Source organism: Rhopalosiphum maidis, chromosome 2 (assembly GCF_003676215.2).
Source record: "Rhopalosiphum maidis isolate BTI-1 chromosome 2, ASM367621v3, whole genome shotgun sequence".
NCBI lineage: Eukaryota > Metazoa > Arthropoda > Insecta > Hemiptera > Aphididae > Rhopalosiphum > Rhopalosiphum maidis.
Window position 1 is genome coordinate 28,786,352 of NC_040878.1, and position 21,327 is coordinate 28,807,678.

General features: G+C 32.6%; 1 protein-coding gene across 1 annotated transcript; it reads right to left on the reverse strand.

Annotated features, from left to right (window-relative positions):
• Nucleotides 1-1,779: 1,779 nt before the first annotated feature.
• LOC113554365 (meteorin-like protein) lies at nt 1,780-20,630 on the reverse strand. Its single transcript, XM_026958177.1, has 4 exons — nt 20,084-20,630; nt 9,155-9,564; nt 4,753-4,809; nt 1,780-3,549 (listed from the first exon to the last, which is right to left on the reverse strand). The coding sequence occupies exons 1-4, from the start codon at nt 20,272-20,274 to the stop codon at nt 3,200-3,202; spliced, it is 1,008 nt and encodes a 335-aa protein (XP_026813978.1). The 5' UTR covers nt 20,275-20,630; the 3' UTR covers nt 1,780-3,199.
• Between the last annotated feature and the right edge of the window lie 697 nt (nt 20,631-21,327).

A 21,327-nucleotide genomic window follows, 5' to 3' on the forward strand; every position in this document is an offset into this window, starting at 1 on the left:
TGGGCGGATAATAATTTAGTATTTACCTACTACAATAGGTATAGTTAAAAATATGACAGAAAATGCCCTTATAGTGTTAAGGGCGGTAATGGTTTATATAAAATAACCTCTGAACAGTTTTAAGTTCACTGCGTCACAGGTATAAACCCGCTTTGATAGTAATTGCATGTATCTATCCGCCTATATATTTATCTACCTATTAGGTATTTGTTATTATTTATAAGTTTTAACATTACCTATATGTTATGATTTACTTTGCTTTTAATTCTGCAGACTACTCAATGTTTCGGAAACGGACGACTAACCCGGGTAGGCGTCATAAAATCGTTATTATGAGTTTTCGGCCGCTGAAAAATATATAATTATTCTTTTAGGGTTTACGTTTAGGTAATTAATATGATATAGTGGTGAGTTCATCTCTGTTTTTAGATATTTGCAGGAGTACAATATTATTATTCTTTTTGGATTTATTTAAATTATCGGACAATACTATACACGTGCTATAAGTAAAATAATATACTGTAGGTACCTCTTAAAAAGTTATTTTTTCACATTTGTTTCTGTAATAAATTTATTGTAGCTTCGGCAGCCGAAACACGTAATGGCCTATATAATATAGGCCTACTGCTGCAACTTGTTATAGTAATATTATAATTTACAACAAACCACCGCCGAGCTGTAAAGCGTACTGTATGGTCATTAAAAAAAAAGACAATAATCGACGAGAAAATCCAGTTTTTCGACCGCGACGAGATGGAAATCGCGACCCGAGCGCGGTGTAGACGACGCGATGATCGTATCTCCACGCGATCGATGGTGGGCAGGAGGAATTGAATATAAAATAGTAGGTAAAAAATGTAAAAAAAATATATTCGCCCAGAGTAGTCGCTTGGCGGGTGGGCAGAGATGGTCGCATTGGGAGGGGGGTGTACCACCTCTGCACAGGGTATATCCGATGACGCGGCGTCTTTCGGTGGTGCAGTGGATTGACGGCGGTGGCGGCGGTGGCGGCGGCAGACAAACGAGTTCGTCGCAATGTCGAAACGCCGCCGCTAATTAGAGGACGTCCCGTGAGCGCGCGCGAGAGATGGCCGCGGCGCGTGTTCTAAATAAAATCGGACCTTAATGAGACCGGCATACCTCGTCGTCTTGGTCGTCGTCCTCCGCAGGGCATCTTGCACAGAGGCTCCTCTGATTTATGGCCGGTTTTCAATTCGTACCTTTATTTTATTTTTTTCGTTCATCTCTCCTGTTATATAATATGCTCTTTTTCACTCTCGACTGGCCATTGTCCGGCCCAACTGTTCGTACATATAATGCAATTAACTATAATTTATAATATCATATATCTAATATTATATAAATATATATAATAGGCGTTTATAAAATGTTATTATTATTTTTTGTACCGTGTAAAATGCATTTTGCAATACGTTGAAGAGGAAAACGATGTATATTATATTATTATATATAGGCACCTATTTATAAATAAATAGATATTTATAATAATAAGTATAATATACGGTACAGATAAGGAAAAAAAAGATCGTTAAATAAAAATACATATCCATTTTAACTGATAACACAAATATATTTTCAATATTAGTCGAATTAATTACAATTTTTGTTCGCTATATTTAATATCATTTTAAAAAGTTGAGATCATAATATATCGTAAAATGATAGTGACAATATATTCATATACAAACAAAAATAATGTACACAAATATGAGATTTTACAATTATTAAAAACATAACAAAGTGATTAATATAATAATCCTAACAAACACATTATCTTAATATTAATATTTTAACATTGCATTATGAAATGCATAATATGAAACTCGTTAGAAATAATTGAATTATAATATAGCTATTGTTTTTAATGCGTAGGTACAAATAAAGTAAAATAATAAAATCAAATCAAATAAACCATTTGATATAATATATCGTAATTTGACTACGAACCAATAATGATATTACTTGTATAAAAAAAACTTTCCGTTTTTCTTTTATTTAAGGTTTGGCACATAGATTCACACATGAACGATATACAATTCATGTATATAATATCAAGCGTGCATTAGGTACATAAACGTAACAGCAGGGGAGGGAGTAAAAAGTACCTTTTGGCTACAGTAATAATAGGATAAAAATAAAAATATTGTATAGTAAACGTGACATCCGCGAGAAATAAGAGACACGAAAGAAAGAAACGTGTCTTCTATAAATTTTGCGATTCTTTATTACACTTTTAGTAAACAAATAGTCAAAATTCTGTATGATATATGCATAGCCAATTCATTTGTATATATTATTATCGTCTCGTCGACGCCTACACGGTTGGCGTGCGTTAAAGTCTTAAAATGACCAACAATAATATAATATTTAAGTATATCATCGTTAGAGTATCATATTATATAGAGTGTATAATAATTTCTACGAAAATCATTGCAAGAGTTAAATTATTTACCCATCATGTACCCAGTGCACTAGTCAGAAATAAACGATTACTTATAGGTATAATACAAAAGATTTGATGTAGAGTTTCAATATTTTTAATTATAATTAGTAAATTAATGTTATACGCATCACGTTCACTGTGTTTTGTTTACATTTTTTTGAATTTGTTTTTAACATTTACGTAAAATGTTTAAAATCACAGCCACAAAACCTTTCTTCTGCGTCAAGGAAAGTATAATAATATATGTACACGAGTTTTTCTCTACCTCCCTCTTCTTACCACTTTTTACCGCGATGAGTCCCTTTGGCAGAACGTAATTTCTGCAAACCCACGCAACGATCGAACTTTTATAACGATAATTATTAAATTATGATACCCAAAAGTATAATAATACGACTTATCGTTTACAAAACGATCATCATTTATATACATAGTCATAGCAGTAATAGCGATTTTTGTTTAAGCGTCTACTAAAAGTATAATGTATACATTACCTTTATATGGCCGTTTTTATAAGTAAAATAGTATAATTATATTATTATCTATTATATAACATGATGACTTTTGGGAAAAAAAATATTTAAAAAAAAAACTTAATTCAACAACGGTAACCCTGTATAGTATGTAATATATAACAGTTTCTACTTAGGCACTATACGCGTACCTATCTTATCCTATGGACATATATATATAATATTATATATATGAAGGTATAACATGATGTATTTTCGACAGTCAACCGGCTAGAATGCAGCCGGGAGCTTTGTCCGCCTTGACTGCTTGTCGCCATTCTTCTAACCTGGGAGCACACCGCAGAGCCAATTCCTCGAATTTGGCTCGGGCCATGAACACGAACTCACCAGGCCCAGCGGCAGGCCTGCAACCCCGGCCGAACGTTATGGTCATAGGCCGGTCGTCGCGTCGCGGTCGTCCGCTTTCGTCCTCTTGTTGCTGCTGCGGCGATGACACTTGCACAACCACCCGATCGTCCTCTTCGGGCGGTAAACGGTGTGCCTTGGTGGGCATCACGCGCACGCGCGACACGTCGCCGTCGTAAGACACTCCCACTATGGTGCCTTGGACAACTGCAAAAGAGAAAAATATAATATAATTATTGATTCGAACGTTTACGTCATAATATTCCGTGGATATGACATGCTCATAAAATATTAAATGTGTATATAAGTATACTAGGTATGTATAATGGAAACGGTTTCGAAAGATATCTCAACGTCTTAATGGTTAAACTCTTTTAGAATACAGAATATCGAACTATACCATACAGGATTGGAAAAGCACATACGACTGAATACTGATCCAAATTCAGATTTCGCGCCATTGATTATTAAATGAGTTAACAATATACCTATAAGTATGTATCGATTTCTTATAGTAAATTACAGATATATACCTAATATTGTTTTAATTACACGTAAATACTCAAATATTTCTGGGAAGCAGAATATTTTTGGAGTATTACGATACATAAAAAACAAACTTTAAAAACTTACGACAACAAACATTTTTAATTTTTTGCATATTCTGCTTCCGAATATGAAATTAAAAATGTATATTGTCATTCAATAAGTAAAAGACTTAAAAAATTATAACGATAAAAAATATTTTTAAAAACGTTAATAGATTTTGAAATAATGAGTAATATAAGTAATATATATATATTAGCGTGTAATTAAAACAATGTTAGGTACTATTATTTGTATTCTAAGGAGTAAGGACCAAGTATAGAATAATTAATTCAAATAGAAACCTAAGAAGTACCTCATAATCATCACTATTGTATTTAAAATATAATTATATATTACTAAAATTATTGTATACCTACGTACACACATATATATTATATTTTTTACGTTTCCCACACCCGCTTGACTATCCGCGTATTGTTTATCGGAAGGTACCGGTAACATGTATCGTATATCGTTATTTGATAATAATTAAAAGAACTCTCCTAATTTCTGTAGATAAGTATAGACCCAGTGCCTTTATAATTCAAAGATAACAATGGTCTAATCAAGTGGGCAGTGACCAGAAAAGGGATAATTTAAATTTAAATTATTTCATTGTACGCATATGTTTTATTGAATTTATTTTAAAAATTTAAATTATTTTATTAAATATTTCGAATTGTATATGCGATAATTAAATCGATTACAGAAATAGATTTGGTTAATGTGGTCATTGATTTTTGATACACGCATCCGACCGTGAAAATGTATTAAACAGTTGTAAAAATTGAGTGTAAAATATAAATATATTACTAAACTTACCTAAACTACTCGTGCAGTAAGCTTGTGTCATTTCTTCTACGGTACACGGCCGGCATTCTGAAAATAGAAAAAATATATATAATTAAAATCGTATTAAAGATGGCATTTAAAAAAAAAAAATATTTTTTCATTATTTTATATCACTATAAAAAGTAAAAATAAAGCAAAATGTTCAACTGCTGTGTGTAATGTCTTATGTTTTTTCTCCTTAAATTGACATATAATCATACGACGTTCCGTGGATGAATAAGCGTAATTTTCTTATAGATTAGTCAAGTCGTATTATTTTATTACGCAGGTAGTATAGTTGAGATAGGTACTGAATGCATCTTTACACAACGAATTATCATATTATTTACTACTCTTGACTCCATCGTAGTATTAAAATCCAATAAAACGTCTATATATAGACCTAATTATAATTAGGTCTAGTATTACATAGTTATAATTATAGTCTAGTGCTGTGATAAGAAGCTCCAAATGCGCATCATATATATATATATATATTTAACAAAGAGAAATTTATGTTGAACTGCCTATAACTTTTTTAAATAAAAATCACCATTAGCGTGTTTCTTCGACGACCACCATCTCCCATTGTTTATGGTGATAATAAATAAATATTGTAACAGAGTAATAAAAGAAAAAAATTATACATAATATTATAGTATTATATATACGACAGAAATAAAAGTGTGTATACAGTGTGTACTTTGTTAATGTAGGCGAAACCGGTATTTTTAAACAACATGTACCTATATATGTGGTTTTTTTATCGTGAGGTTTCTCGAGTAAATTTATGGTCGGTCTATTTTTTTTTTCGTGACTTCCAACGAGGACTTTGATAGTACGCGTTTATTGGCCGAACGTAGGTTAAATCCACATTTAACATATGAAAACCAAAAGAGAAGAAAAAAATGATAATATCGAGAATATATTACACTCATGTCAAAACCAACTGTTTAAGTTTACGGAGTTAAAAAAAGCAAAATTATCTAGAAAATGTCTTGTTTTTATAGCCTGTACGATTTATAATACGCATATACTATACGTGGCAACGCGTGCTTTTTTTATATTATTTAAATCATGGTCAGGTATGTACGTACTTCAGACAAGTTATAGAACAAAGTAAAATCATTTTAATTGCGTAACAATGTGTAAACACTTCTAAAATTGTTAAAAATATAATGCTTTTATGAAAAATCATTATATCGTCTTTATAAAAATATATACGGTTAAACAATATTATTTTACACTCGCCCATTAAGTATAGTCCTATATTATACGCGTGTAATGAAAACCTGATGCCTATACTCGAGATAGTAGGAAGTCTAAGACAAATGCGTATTGTTAAGCTGATTTTCTATTGTTTCTGTAATGAAGTAAAGAAAATTAGGGTCAATGATCATTTCAACGAACAATATACCTGGGACACCTGTCTGATTTAATTTGTTCGGAGTACCTACGTATACAGCAATATCGGCGAGACGCCGGCGTGTCATTGTTATTGCATATTATAATATATTAACAAACTCCGACGGCTTAAGACAAGCGTGATCGATGTACGAAATAAAAAATAATACCTATAACATAGAGGTAAGAACAAAAAAAACTGTATATTATTATATCTATCTTGTAATCTTGGTTAGTTGATGGACGGACGTGTGTAAAAACTAAATATGAACGCGATCACTATATATATATAAACTATATACACACGATGTACAATTATATATGTTATCATGAAACGGGTTATCCCGAATTTTAATATCGCAAAACGTCAGTTCGAATCACAATGGTTAAAAAAAAATTATTAAGAAAATATATAAAATAATAATTATTATTATAATAATATGACACAAGTCGTTTTTTGTTTAACGTCATTGTTTCATTTATTTTTTTTCACATCTAACTTTTTAAATTTTTTATTAGTGTTGCAAGTACAGGTTATAAATTTCATATTGATGAAAAAGCGATATATATATATTAATAATTACATTTGCTGTGAAACGTTACAGTGCTATGTGTGTGCTCGCAGATTTATTTACATTATAATATATTTTATTATAAATTACCTGCTAGGTAAACACCTACGTAACACCATAAAGCTGAATAATGTATACTCCAGAAAACAAATATGTTTAATTTTTTTGTTATTATTATTAATTTATAGTAACGGACAGCTGATCGTGTGTGCCGTCGAAAACCGCCGGTTTTAAGTTTTAACGCCATGCTCGTCACGCCCCATCAGATTAAAAACTACATAATATGTTTGTGGAATGAACATTTGGATGTTAATGGTGTTAATAGTTTATTTCTTCGATAGTTATTTCATGCAGATAATAATATACGAAGAACGGACGTCGGATGAAATGTAATTTGATCGATTATAAAATATGTTTTACTACACATCTGCGATTGGGTTTTGCGGCAATTTTGTGGATTAAAAAACGAGTTTTGTTAAACGATTCCAATTTATTTTTTTCATACCAATACGTTTTATATAGCCAACAACAAAATGTATTATTTATTTTCAAATACTAAAATAATACTTCCGGCCAAAGTATTTTTGTAGTTTATGATGGGTAGACCAATTAAATATTGTACGCAACAATACAAGTTTATCAAAACTTTTGCATTCTATTTTATATTCTAAGCGGAGCGATGATGATTGTATATTGGTTTTATAAATTATTGTATATGCATTTTATGTTGTCTGTCATCAAGATGGAGTAGTAAAAATGTTTCATCTTCCAATTCAGGAGAAGTATTGCTGATAACAACTTTTAGGATCGGTCAAAAAGTTTGAAAATCCAATATAAAATTTCTCATAGGTTTAAAAAGATAAATATTGAAAATACATATTATATTAGTATTATGCATAGTTTTTTGATATTTAAAATTCACATTTAAATTATCTACGAATACTTCCAATAAAATACAAAGTTATTTTCAAAATATCTTTAAATACTGGTCGTAGAAAAACATAAAATATACAATATAATATTTAGAAATACAGGCTAAGAGATCGTCTCTGTTCAGAATTGTTTTACGTATAGAATGATAATATCATAGAATTCAAGTTTAACACCTCCATTACAGTGTCTACTCAATTACACAAATTACTCATCAATTACTACACAGGACAGTGACTTCCCCATTATTTTTTTTAAAGATTTGTACTTTACGCCACGGTTGTTACAGGAGAAATAAACTATTATAGTTACGTGTTTGATTAGTTTCGAATGTACTTAAATATATTTCATGTTTATGTAGTTGATTATATAATATTAGTAATATTACATTATTCATTATTGATGCATCCATTTTCTGAGTCAATCGTTTCGATAATTTCACAATAAACAAAAAAAAAATTAATAACTTAAGTTCAATGTATTATTTTAATCGATGAACGGTAAATATTAAATAATAATCGGCAAATATACTACTGTCACGGACTGTCTAAATGTTTGTAGAACATCCGATTTCGACAAAACAATGTACTCGACCATAATAAAACAAATTAAATTATCGCGATTACTCGACCTATCAGTGCCGAACCGAATAAATATCGTATAATTTAATCAGCCTTGTTTGTGCCAATCATAGTCGGTCTTCGTGGGGGAGAGGTTTTGACCCCTTTAATTTATTTATTCTTTTCATCATTTAAACTTTATTAGAAATGTTATTATTACTGTTATCTGTCTATTGATTGTTCTAGTTCCTCTTCCTAAAAATTCAACCAAATGTTTACCTATGGTGCCAATATATATATATATATATATATATATAGGTACTTAATAGATATTTATTACTGCGAAGAAAAATACAAAATATGACAACTAAGAAAATTGGTTGCAAACTAATAAAAAATAATATTCTAAAATACATTTTCGCTAAAGATACACATCGCACTGGTCGTAAAAAATGTAAATTTGTAATCAGCACATTCTTACAGCAGATTACCTGAGTACAAATGTAATTTATAAAGAAGATTTATTTGGGTTTTGTTAGAGTTAAGTTAGTACTACCTACTCATAATAATTTAATATCATGATGGTAGTTATTAATTTGATTCTATCATTAGATAATATACTTGTTAAACGCGATTTGAGTTCGCTAGTCAAAACCACTACATTTCTACGGTTATAGGTCTCACTTGACCTCGAAAACCAGAGTGAGGTTCTTCCTATTATATAAGTTCAGGCTTATCAGTGTACCCAAGATAGATAGGACATTCTAACCAATGTAAATGTTTTGAATTTGGTATCCTACTTAAATTTATCCATATTATACGCATATATACAAGCAGGTTAGGTACTTCTTATTACTGCATTGGATAGGATGCATAATATATAATGTAATACGTGTGTATGCGCGATTGCAATCGCCGTGCACTTACCGTCGTCGAGGTTGTCGGCTACGAACAGTTGGGGCGCGGGCTCGGCGAGCGGTTCGAGATCGTAACGGAATCGGACTGGACCGGACTGGTCGCCCGTCTTGTCCGCCTCCACGTAGAACGCGGCCGTGCCACCGACGCTCTTGAAACACCGTGACCGGAGCGGTTCGCCGGCCGCGCGGTAATCGTATACGGCGATCAGGCGACGCGGCGCGCTGTCCAACAGCACGCGCACGCCGTCCAGTCGGTCCGGTTTGAGGCAGACGCGGAACTCGCGGCCGCCACTGGTGCCCGTCAACCGGAACACCACCCTTAGCGCGCCCCGCGGGTACGACCAGCGCACCGTGCCCGCCCAGCACCGATCCAATCGGACGGGCCGCACCGAGTGTTCCGACGAATCCGATGTCAGTCCGCTGGAAAACAACAAAAAAACAAACACATTTTAAACATTTTAAATATTATTACACATATATTAGTGATATTACATGTGTTATAGTCAGACAATATATTATTACAATGTGCGCGATGTGCATGATTTATGTACATTTCAATACACAATGGTCGTTTAATCGAAGATGATATGTACATGTATAGGATATCCCTACATGCTTAACATACACGGATATATAGCTATACAAGGTTTATTGTAAAAAATAAATGTTTGAATTCAATTTATTTCAATATTATTTCGTTTATCTTATTATTATTTAAATTTCATATAATTAAGTTGGGTATACTATATGGTATGCTCTTATGTTACATTTGGATACAGTGCGTGTCTTATCCATGTACATATAATACAATCTATATGCGTTTAGCCATCCACTCGATAATCTGGACCTCCGAATGTTATATGGACAAATGTCTTAAGACCCGATCAAACATATTATTTAATAAAAAAACACATCACTTAATCGGGACTAAAACCTCTCTATGCCAGATTAAGCGGCGACTTCTATTCTATATAGTACTGCTTATAGTTTAAAATAGTATATTTTTTTTCAGCCCTGTTCGGTTTCTTAGATAATTCGGATGGAATTGATAAGTTAACATATTTCTTGTTGGTTCCTCTAAAATCAGTCGGATTTTTACCTATTATATAATATATGTACATAATACAATGTACATTTTTAAACGATACGATCTTACACATAGGTGCCTAATAACAAATATATATATATATTATATTATGTACCCGTTTGGATTGTATAAATTGACATGTCAACTCATATAATTATATATTATACACAGTACAAACATTTCAAGTGTACGTTAGTTACTTTAGATGGTATATAGATAGGTATAATATAGAGTTTACGTGGATATAATACGTTAATCAAGTCACTGATGTCAGACTTAACATTTTTTTTCCGGACAAACATAATTACGGAGTAATATCACAGAATAGATATGCTTTAATATAGCTGTGGTATCAACGATACAAATATGTTAACGTAATTTGTATTGTCTATACGCGATACATGGTTATTTATTATATACATAAAAAATTATAATGATTTCCGTAATCAACTCGGTTTTAAAACTGTTATAATCACTATGTGCAACACTATAAATTTTATATTATTTTAATGGGTCGAGAAAAAAAATGTTATTTTTAAATCAGTGATTCGAAAATATCCAAAAACTACGTTTTGTTGTTAACACGCGAGATCAAAATTTTTCCAGTCCGCCCTTAGGATTTTTTTATTTTTACGGATGAAATGCAAATTTTATTACCGCAATTTCCCTATAAGCAATTTGATGCCTATAAACATAATATATTTTAAATACATTTATAATAATGTATCGCCGACAAACGTCAGTATACCAAACGCTTGCACGAGTAATAATACCCACAACGCATACCTAGTACCTACATGTATGTAGAAATATATGTATATATCTATACATTTAGTATAGTAGTCGAGTCTGGTGGTACTAAATATAGGTGTATATTATAAACCAAAGTATATGCAAATCGAGCTATTACTGGCAACGAAACCCGAAACACCGTTCTATTATTTCGTTTGAACTATAAAAACAATCCGAATAAATTATCTACATAATAATACGCACTTCACCATCGTCGCTGTAAACCACACCAGATTTCAACACGTGTTAAGAAGAACGGCGTGTTAATTCGTTTCGAGCGCCGTAGCCTATTGGATGTTTTTTAATCGCCCGACAAAAACACTTGTGGGATGTCTGAGAGTCAACCCTCTGGCCCCGAAATCTGATGATGTCGACCCCGACGACGCGAAGCGTCGATAATGCGCGATAACGAACGCGTCCGACGGATTGTCGTGCCTACGTGTTATTATTATTTTTTCATATATATAACCCACGACGGATTAATTCTATGATTAATGTCTTAACACGGTGGTCGTTATACATGTTATATTGTTTCGACGTCTCGTCTTCTTGAAATTAGAAATAAATGTAGGTACGTGTGAGGGGCACAACAAGCGTCATAAAATTAATATAATATAATAATGTAACTACCGGTCGGATACGTAGATAAATGTAGTTTGGAAAAATAAGGATAACCTTGAGTTGAAACAATCGTGTGTATATAGATGACTCTATATACTCACGTCTCTAATGATCTGTGTCGACAAATATTTCCGAAATAACGTCGATCCACATCGTCGTGACTTGTATTAGATACTTACCACTGGATTAAAGTGTAAAAATATAATAGTATAATACTTTAATGGCGAGTAAAATGTCATCCCAGGTTTTAGGTTTGAACATCATATATTATGTATTAAGTATTAAATATATTATACTGCACATACGTAACAGAATATTGCATTGTGATTATATTACATATAATAATGTAAAATACATTAATACTTAATATATATTATATATAACACTGCAGGCATCTATGTATACACGAAGTATAATTATAATGGACCTCGTGTGGGGATTTGCGCCGACAGTAATGATATTAAATGATCGACGACGAAGAGTTATACAACGGACCACCGGGGAAGACGGGGCTTGCGCATTGGCCGCCCCAAGTTCCGATTATCCTTAGACCCGGCTTATTGCGCTCCGTCTTGGATATTAATGATGGAGGTTAAGGATAACACGAAACTATCAACACACTATCATCAATGGTATAGGACATAATAATATCATTATATTATATTGTATATAAAAGGTCCGCTTACGAGTACCCCTCCGTCTTCTGTACTCGCTATATTGTATAATCCGAACGCATGATAAATGGTAACACGCGCGTAATGTGACGTCTATGAGATTTTTTCGTACCATAAATAATAGTTATTAATTTTGTCACTTCAATGAATAATAATAGTAATAACTCGACTAGAGTAATTGATTTTCAGACGCATTGACAGCGGTGGCTCTTTTCTATTCCTTTTTTTTTTATTTCATAGCAGCGCCGTGTTTGTAGCCTTTTTATATTAAAGATATATTATTTATAAAAAAAAAAAAGAGAAGAAAAAAATAGTGACCTATTCTTTTGGTATAATAATGTGTTTTATAAATATTATTTTGATTTTTATGGTGGTTACAAAGGAAATAATAACACGGTCAGCGTACGGTGGTAATTCGCTGTCCAGACATCGGTGGCGTATAATGAAACTACGACCCACAAGGATCAGAAACTCGAGTGTCAGCTGGCAGATGTCCCCCTCCATCATTCCGTTCGCATATGTATATTATAATGGAGTTTGTTTGGGGTTTCTTTCAACAGGTAGACAGGTATACTCATAATGGCTATAATATATAGATAGCGCACAATGGCCATACCGCCGCCGATATTATTGGCTCTTGTGGCTCCTCCGTTCACTGTATATTATATTATTTAGGCATATTTAATTACCTGTGCCCACGTTTTTAGTCAAAGGCTATTTAATTTTTAAGAACCTAATATTATATAATAATGCTTTACACACACGCGCGTTTATGATGTCGTTACGGAGCGCGTCTATTGTGGCGAGAAAGAGAACCCTTCTACACCGTTTATAGACACGGTAAATAATCGTTTTCATGAATCAAGTGCGTTTATATAATAAAATCAGCAAAACGAGCAATGTTCAATGCACAATGTCTCGCTAGTCGTCTTTCACCTATTGTCCGAGTAGGGAAAAATCTAAGACATCGTAATATAAATTAATCAATTTTTTTGTATTGTGGACGATTAGTTATCTAACAAAAAGAATAGCAAAACAAATAATACTACTTGCGTCGACGATAAAATACACACATAGGATTTACATAAATATATATTTTAGTCTTTATGAACACACACACACACATTTATATATATTATAGTTAATAAGAACACTTATTTTAGCTTTGCGGTTCTTGTATCTAATACCTATACGGTTTACGCGGTTTGTAAGACATGCGGATTGTTCCGACAAAGAAATTTATCAAATACTCGAATCGCTCTACCCGAATATTATACGTTTTTCCTTTCGTATAATGTATTAATCACAGTTGATGTAATACAACAGTAATTATATATGTGTATACACGGACTTCGGTAGTTTTTCGTGGACAATAGAGCCGCGAAAACGTAATGCTGAGTGCCTCGGTCCACAACTATAGGTATAGGTATTAATAATATGTACATGTAATATGCATCGGAGATATTAAAATCGTATCATCAACCGTTTTCCTGGGAAAAAAAAAATAAAAACTTGAGATCTCTCACAATAGGCCATCAGAAATATTCGACGTCAGTTCTCACCGTTTTTACCGATGTTTATTACCTTATACCAGTGGTCACTTGTAAACGACGTGTCGGTGCCACTCGAAACAGAAGTCCATGAGATCGGAATGAGGAAAAAATAGCGGAATCGAATAATGTTAATCGCTACAAATGACCGCGACACGCAATTATCGTGCTATTAAGTGTAGTTGTAGCTGTGATATTATTTTTGTTATATTATTATACTATGCGTTTCAAAGATGCTGAGATAAATCGAATGATTAACTGCGGTTTGAGAATTTTCATAAGTATCGTCACGCCATTATATAAAATAATAAAATATACACCGCATACACGCGTACAATAATACAATAATGCAATTTGTAATTCGTATCATACGACACGACTTCCGCGTATTAATGTTAAATAATATGGTTAATGTCTAATACGTTCTGTTATACTATAAAACGAATATTATTGTTATTATTTTTGTACGATTTTCAGTATTGGTTATTTGGTTGAGTTAGACACGAGTAGAACTGAACAGATGTAGATAAAAATTTGCTCGTTTTGACCGAAGTACGGTCATTTTGCAGCCAGATTCTATACTACGCTGAGTCGCTGACAGTATATTATTTAGAAAAAGATTTTGTGTTATCTTCTTTAATTTTCGGTCGCCTGAACTCTAAAGTGTCTAGACATACAAACGTCTACCCTTTTTTTGATGAGGGTGTTCAGGGGATTGGATCGCGTGATACTTCACGGGATCTTCGTGCGGGGGCAACGATAACAAATATGTCATATTCTCGTCCTCTGCAAGCCGATTTCAAGAATACGTTTATTGTATAATATTATTCCCTTATCCTCGGACTACCGCAGTGGACAACCATGTATTGAATTACCTAATGGGTTTTCCGAGCGATTAGACGTTATATTTCAGCCGTTCATCGCCACCAGTATCGTGTTTCGGCCATAACACGCACGCGAAGTTTGACCAAATGTGAGTACGTTTCTTTTTCCAGTTGAATAACCCTTCTATAAAAATGACCAATGGAGAATCATATTGGAAAATTTGTTATAAATAACCGCCAAAAATATAGAGTTACATGAACGAACTAGGATAATTTAGCATTTCTTTTGTCGAGACAACTTGTTCGTTACAGTGACATGCTTTGAAATTGTATTGTCCGTGAAGTTATTTAAAATGCATACATTTTTTTTAAAATCCTCTATATAATAATGATGAGATAAGCCCTCAATAGATGGCTATTAAAATAAATAACGATCCAGCGAGAACTGCAATTAAATAAACCTTTTGTTGAGTTCATTAACTATACAGACTGCGCAGTAATTTAGAATGATTAGCCAGACGTGCAGGAATCTGATGGCTAATATATGGTGTATTTTTTTTTGTCCTTGCAGAAAACAAGAGTTTTTAACTAGTCACAAAAATCATTTAATTAGCGACAAATTTCCAAGGGTCCTGTAAAATACGCCTCACTGCCTTACTGAGCAGCAAAAACATTACCACATGTTGCAATTACATTGATGGCCATCTGGTCCAGCGTGGCGGTGTCTACTGACAGGGTTATGTGTTGCATGTGTGTGTGGCGCCAAAAAACGTTTAACCATCCTTCCTAAAGTAAAATATATAACACAAGAGCCCTCGAGCACCATAATACTTTTATTTATTGCTGTAGTACCTACCAACGTGCAATTACCCGTAATCGTTTGAAGTTATTAAAAACTTCAATATTAAACTCAATAATAATACAATTGATCCGCAAAAAGGTCTATAATTTTGTACAATGGATAATGTGTGCACGCACGATTTTTGGAAATAAGGCCAATTATCCAAAGGACTTGTATAAAGAAGAAATCGCACCCGGATGATCGATACGTTTGAGTGATCATCCCCAAATCCAGATACCGTAATAGCAATGGTAACCTTAGGGGGCTGATCGAAGAGAAAATTATTTTTGTTATAAAACGTGCCAAGTAATCGAATGGAGGTAATCCCATTGTTACCGTTTCAGAGTCAAGCTGGGATCTAATATAAAAACACATGTTTCTATTAATTTTATAGAACTTGTATTGTGATTGGAATTATGAGGTCTACGGGTGGAAAATTTACATCAATGTTCACTACCACATAGAAGATTGATAAAATAACATGTTATCTGCTTTCACTATGCTTTACCGAGCGAATATTATTCTTATCAATAATCGTTGGACTAAGAATCTTATTAGTTATTAGTTTATTACCATATTTATTGCCGTACACACGTGTATTGAAGTTTTGACGGCTTTGTCGCCACCTGTTGTTATACACTATACATAGTTATATTCAGAAAATAAAGACGGCCTGTGTTGAAACAATATTTGAAGGGTCGTATCGTTTTACATGCTGCGGGCCCCCTCAGAACGTGTCGTAATCAAAAATAAAAACATAAAAACAAAAAAAAAATAGAAGGGGGAATCGTTCAAATGAAAATTTTAACAACTGAATAATATGTGATTACTGCATACGACCGGGTACAGACTGCAGACGGTAGCCAGTTACTAATCATCTTGTACGATTCTCTCTTTCCATTAATGGCGTCGATAATTATATACGCGTGGACGTTCAAATGCATATATATCTTATTCAATTAAAAAATCTTAACTATTATTGACTTATACACCTAATGTTATTATTTAAAAACTGGTTTGATCAGTACAATGTTTGATCTTTCGGAGAACTTGATCCTCAAAATGAAGATTAAAATATTAAAATTGAACAATTTTTTCAGTTATTTACATATTAAATACCTAATTTATTTTAATATACTTAAACAATATGTTATTTAAAAAGTAATAACGAATTAAATTGATTTTTTCGTGACATTCAAGAAATATATTCATCCATACTTAATCATTATTGTTCTGTAACTAAAGAATAACTAATATATTTATTTAAGCAGTTTTACGAATATTAAATTTGTAGTAGGTATCTGGTATCTAGTAGGTATATTAACAATAGTTCAACTAAAAAGAAGTTATGCAATTGGAATAACACACAATATAAAGAAGTTCATCTTCTTTATACAAATCTATTTTAAAATATTAAATTTCGAGTAGTGCACGTTTGAAAATAATTGGATACTCTACCACAAAAGTCACGACGAAAAATCGTTGTTCTCACGGAAATATAGTGGACAAGGATAAAGTGTTTGTATCATTCTAAAGTTAATATAAAAAAATCCATTAATTTTGAATTTACGTTCACCGCGTAGTAAATTATATATTTTATAAGAAAAAGTATGTATTTATTAGTAGGAAAGTATAATAGCATATAATAAGCCAAATGCGCATATACTTCTAAGTGGCGGGAATCAAAATATAAATATAGCGTAGTTGGGGTGGATATTAATAGAATAATGATTTATCTTTTCAATGAAATAATGAGATTATTTTCTATATTTTTGCTATTTCGTGACATATCGTTTAATTCGAAATAAAAATGAACGGTAAGTAATTTTTTTTTGATCACGAATCAGAGAAAGTAGAAAACGGCTCTTTTTAATCTTGTTATAAAACGTCAGTTGAACGAAGAACGTCACGAATCAGCGGCCGTGGGGGACGTTTTGTACAGAGAAATTGCACAGTGATGCGCGCTTTCGTGGGAACTAATAGGAACCGTTCATAAACGTTTGTCAAGAGTCAAGACTCAAAAATATTGCCCTATTTTATTTGAGGTCACAATTCATAAGATACTTATACACATTTACAATAATAAATATGTATGGAAAAAATTGCATAAAAATACATTTGATTATTTACCTTTTAAATAATTATTTATCTAATTATACAAATTTAAAAATTATAGTACACAAATAATATTTTTTTATAATTAAATGGTCATGAAAATAAAGATATTTACCACTGAAATAAACACTAAGCAAGAATAAAAAAAAAAACAATAGTTGTATAATAATGATATCGTGTCATAATATATGTTATCAACATACTATAATGTAGTAATTTTTATTTTTTATTTTTTTTCTACTGAGTGTAGCAAAAACAGTTTGATATTATAACTAGGTCACACTATACAGTATCGCAAGTTACAAAACCATTTTCCATAAATATATAGGTGTTGTTTAGTAAAATTAAATTAAAACATTTCTTAATTGTTAAAGAATATTGCATTACATGACTTAAAGCTCAGATTCAAATTGTATTTGTTTTTATACGTGTAATAGGGTGTTTCATTTACTTTCTATAGTATAACTATAGGTACATTTTATGGTCTACATTTAATATTATAATTTTCGTTATACGGCCCGAATACAAGATGCTTCAAAGAAGTAAGAATAACAGATAGGTGTAGCCATGTACAGGTGCCATTATAAGTAGTAAGTAGGTACTCAAATTTTAAACGTGCAAGAATATTATAATAGGTACAACAATGTTACTCTGATTGACCGGAACTCGAAGTGTCCCAAACAATATACAGTACAATAATTACTTTATAAACCACACAATGTCACAATGGCCAGTAGTCACAGGAAGTCTCATTAATTACTATAGTTGTATATAATAATTATTAAATAAATATAACTGCAACGAAATTTGAATGGCACGCGTTTTGTGTTGGTTGATACGATTGATTTATATGTTTTTAAAATATGCAAACGCACAATAAACGTATAAACAGTCAAAGAATGAAACGTTAATAGAACATTGGCAAGTCAGCGGTTGTGGAACAATACATATAAAATGTTATTATTATTGTTCCAAAATCATAAATAATAATTAATTTCACCTACCTACAATAATACTTTTTTTTATCAAGAATTTGTGATAATTCGGGCGCATTATTTTCTTGATTTGTTTTTTGTGTGTGACGAGAAAAATTTTCTTGTAGTAAAAAAAAAACTGGTTATATTTGTCGATGGGATAAATATCATGCCAAATTTGGCAAAACACACAATTCTGGTTTGTATCTTATCTGTATCTAACTATATTTTTTTATTGTCAGTTATAATTAAAACACGGGGGAGGGAATGTATTCAACGGGATAGTTCGTTTCAAGAGCTTTATTGGAACCAGTTTTGCGCACGTGACCTAATTGAAGTAGAAAAAAATTGTGTTCAATCCAGTAAAGGAGTGAAACCTAATTGGCTTTAGATAAAAGAATATAATATAATATACAACATTGATTTATCAAGGTATACAATGGTTAATTAATTTTCATAACATTTACTAAAAACCTACTTCTTAAATAAATAGTTTAAATACAAAAACAAAATAAATTATGATGTCATATAACTATGTTATTATGTATTTTAAAATATATGATACTTCATAATAATTATTCTTTAAGATTTTATTTATATCAAGAAACATTTATGTTCAATTATATTTAAATTAATAAGTAGAATTAAATAATATCAATTATATTCACAAAAATTGTAAACTTCCTTACATTTCCCTCCCTTTGACACGTGTTGAAGTTATAGAATTAATTATTATAAATAATTTATATTATAATAATTATGCCATGTCATAAAGTAATTGATAAGTAAAAACACCATAAAAAATGTTACAATAAAAATGAATTATAAAATAAAAATTTGTTTTTTTCAAAAATGATTGAAACAAATCTAAACATTTATATTTGTTACCATAATGATTTTTTTACTATATGATATATTATAAATAAGTTATATCAAAAAAATGCATATGTTTATATTATTGACTAATATGAGATGCGAATACAAACACACTTGTTTCTTTTCCTAATCTTTAAGATTACATAAGACAAAATGTATTGACACTATCGACAATATTGACAGTATAAATGAAATCAATTATATTTTAACAATGATGTGGACTTATTCGTATAAAAAAAATATTTCTACTGTAAATAATAGTGTTTAAAATTAAAAAATAATTGTAGAAATCGTATTCAAACATTAAATTGAAAATAAATCACTAAGTAAAATACCAAAACTGTTAGCATCATCACGACAATAGCCGCTGATCTCACCGTCAGTCGACGTTTAAAGATAGATACGTTTGAGTGTTTTTATGGATTTCCGGAAACCCCCTGGTTTTAATTAGATCACCCAAACACGGAACGTCTGCGTGTAGAGCGAATTCCGCTCCAAAATCAGAGTACCTTCTGTAGTGTCTGCTTTATGTCTAAATCATAATATATCATAGTGCGACGATTGCAAAGTACAATAATATTTTACCTTCCGCTCCAATCACAGCTGTCGGACGCACGTGACGTCGTCGCCAGGGCCAGCAGGAAAAGTGCCACCAGCAACAGAATAGTAGTCGTCGTTGACTTCGTCGCGAAAACGTAACGAGGACAGTGCGACGGCTGGCCCGCGACACCACCGCCGCCGCCGGGCCAAAGCCGCGAAATCGCGGCGGCGGTCATTTCCTCGATGGTTCACCCGCGCTTTTGTACCGATATTTGTATAGCCACATAGGTGTACGTTTGGATTGATTTCCGCCACCGCACACCACGATACGCGTCGGACGAGAAAAAAAATTGAAAATAAATATTCAACCAACGTCCAATTGAGGTCGGTCAAAAACGGTCGTAATAATATTTTTATTTTAAACGGACTCGGAGATGTGTACACTGCAGGAACACGCCGCACGGATAAAATATACGCGAATTGAATTCGACGAGAAAACGATAAGTAAACAACAATATAACGTCGCACGGAACACGGTTCCTACACGAGTGAATGCCGTCGACAGACTGACCTCGCCACTCGTTGAATCGTACGCGTCGCCACTCGCCGTCGTCGACGCCGCCGCTCTCGATCGGTCGCGCTTATATCAAGAGCGCGCGCACGAGCGCGAGCACAAATCCCCCACCCTCACCACACCCCTTGGGGCCGCCGCAGACGATTGGGTTTATTAGGACGAGCATAATATAAAAGCCGAACCGGTTTGCCGCCGATGCTTGAGGTTTCGTCCCGCGGGGTTCTACACACGTTTCACCGGACCCGACTCTCCTCGACGAGAGACTAAAATAATAATAATAATATTACAAAAACGCACCCCGGCGGCGGAACTACGAAAAATCGTCCCCTCCGGCTTGGAGCTGACCCGACGACGTGCAACGGTCAGTTAAACCACCCTCGGGACAGGATGATTTAGTGTATAAAGGTATGTACTATGTGTACCTATGTAATATATAAATATAAATAAAGTGTATATTTAGTATATTATATCTTTAGGCTATAGATTTGGCAAGAGTAAATGGTGTAGTGGGGGGTGGGGGAAGATTGATGGGCGATGCAGGTTCGGTGTATTATTACGTGACGGTTCGTGGAAATAATTGCAACTAAACACTATCCGTTTCTTCGACAAAATAATATATTATATTGCGATGTATGGTGCACGTGATTAGACGACACTGTATAATATAGTGTATAGAGTGGTGCCATATAATCTCACCAACAATATTATTAATGTC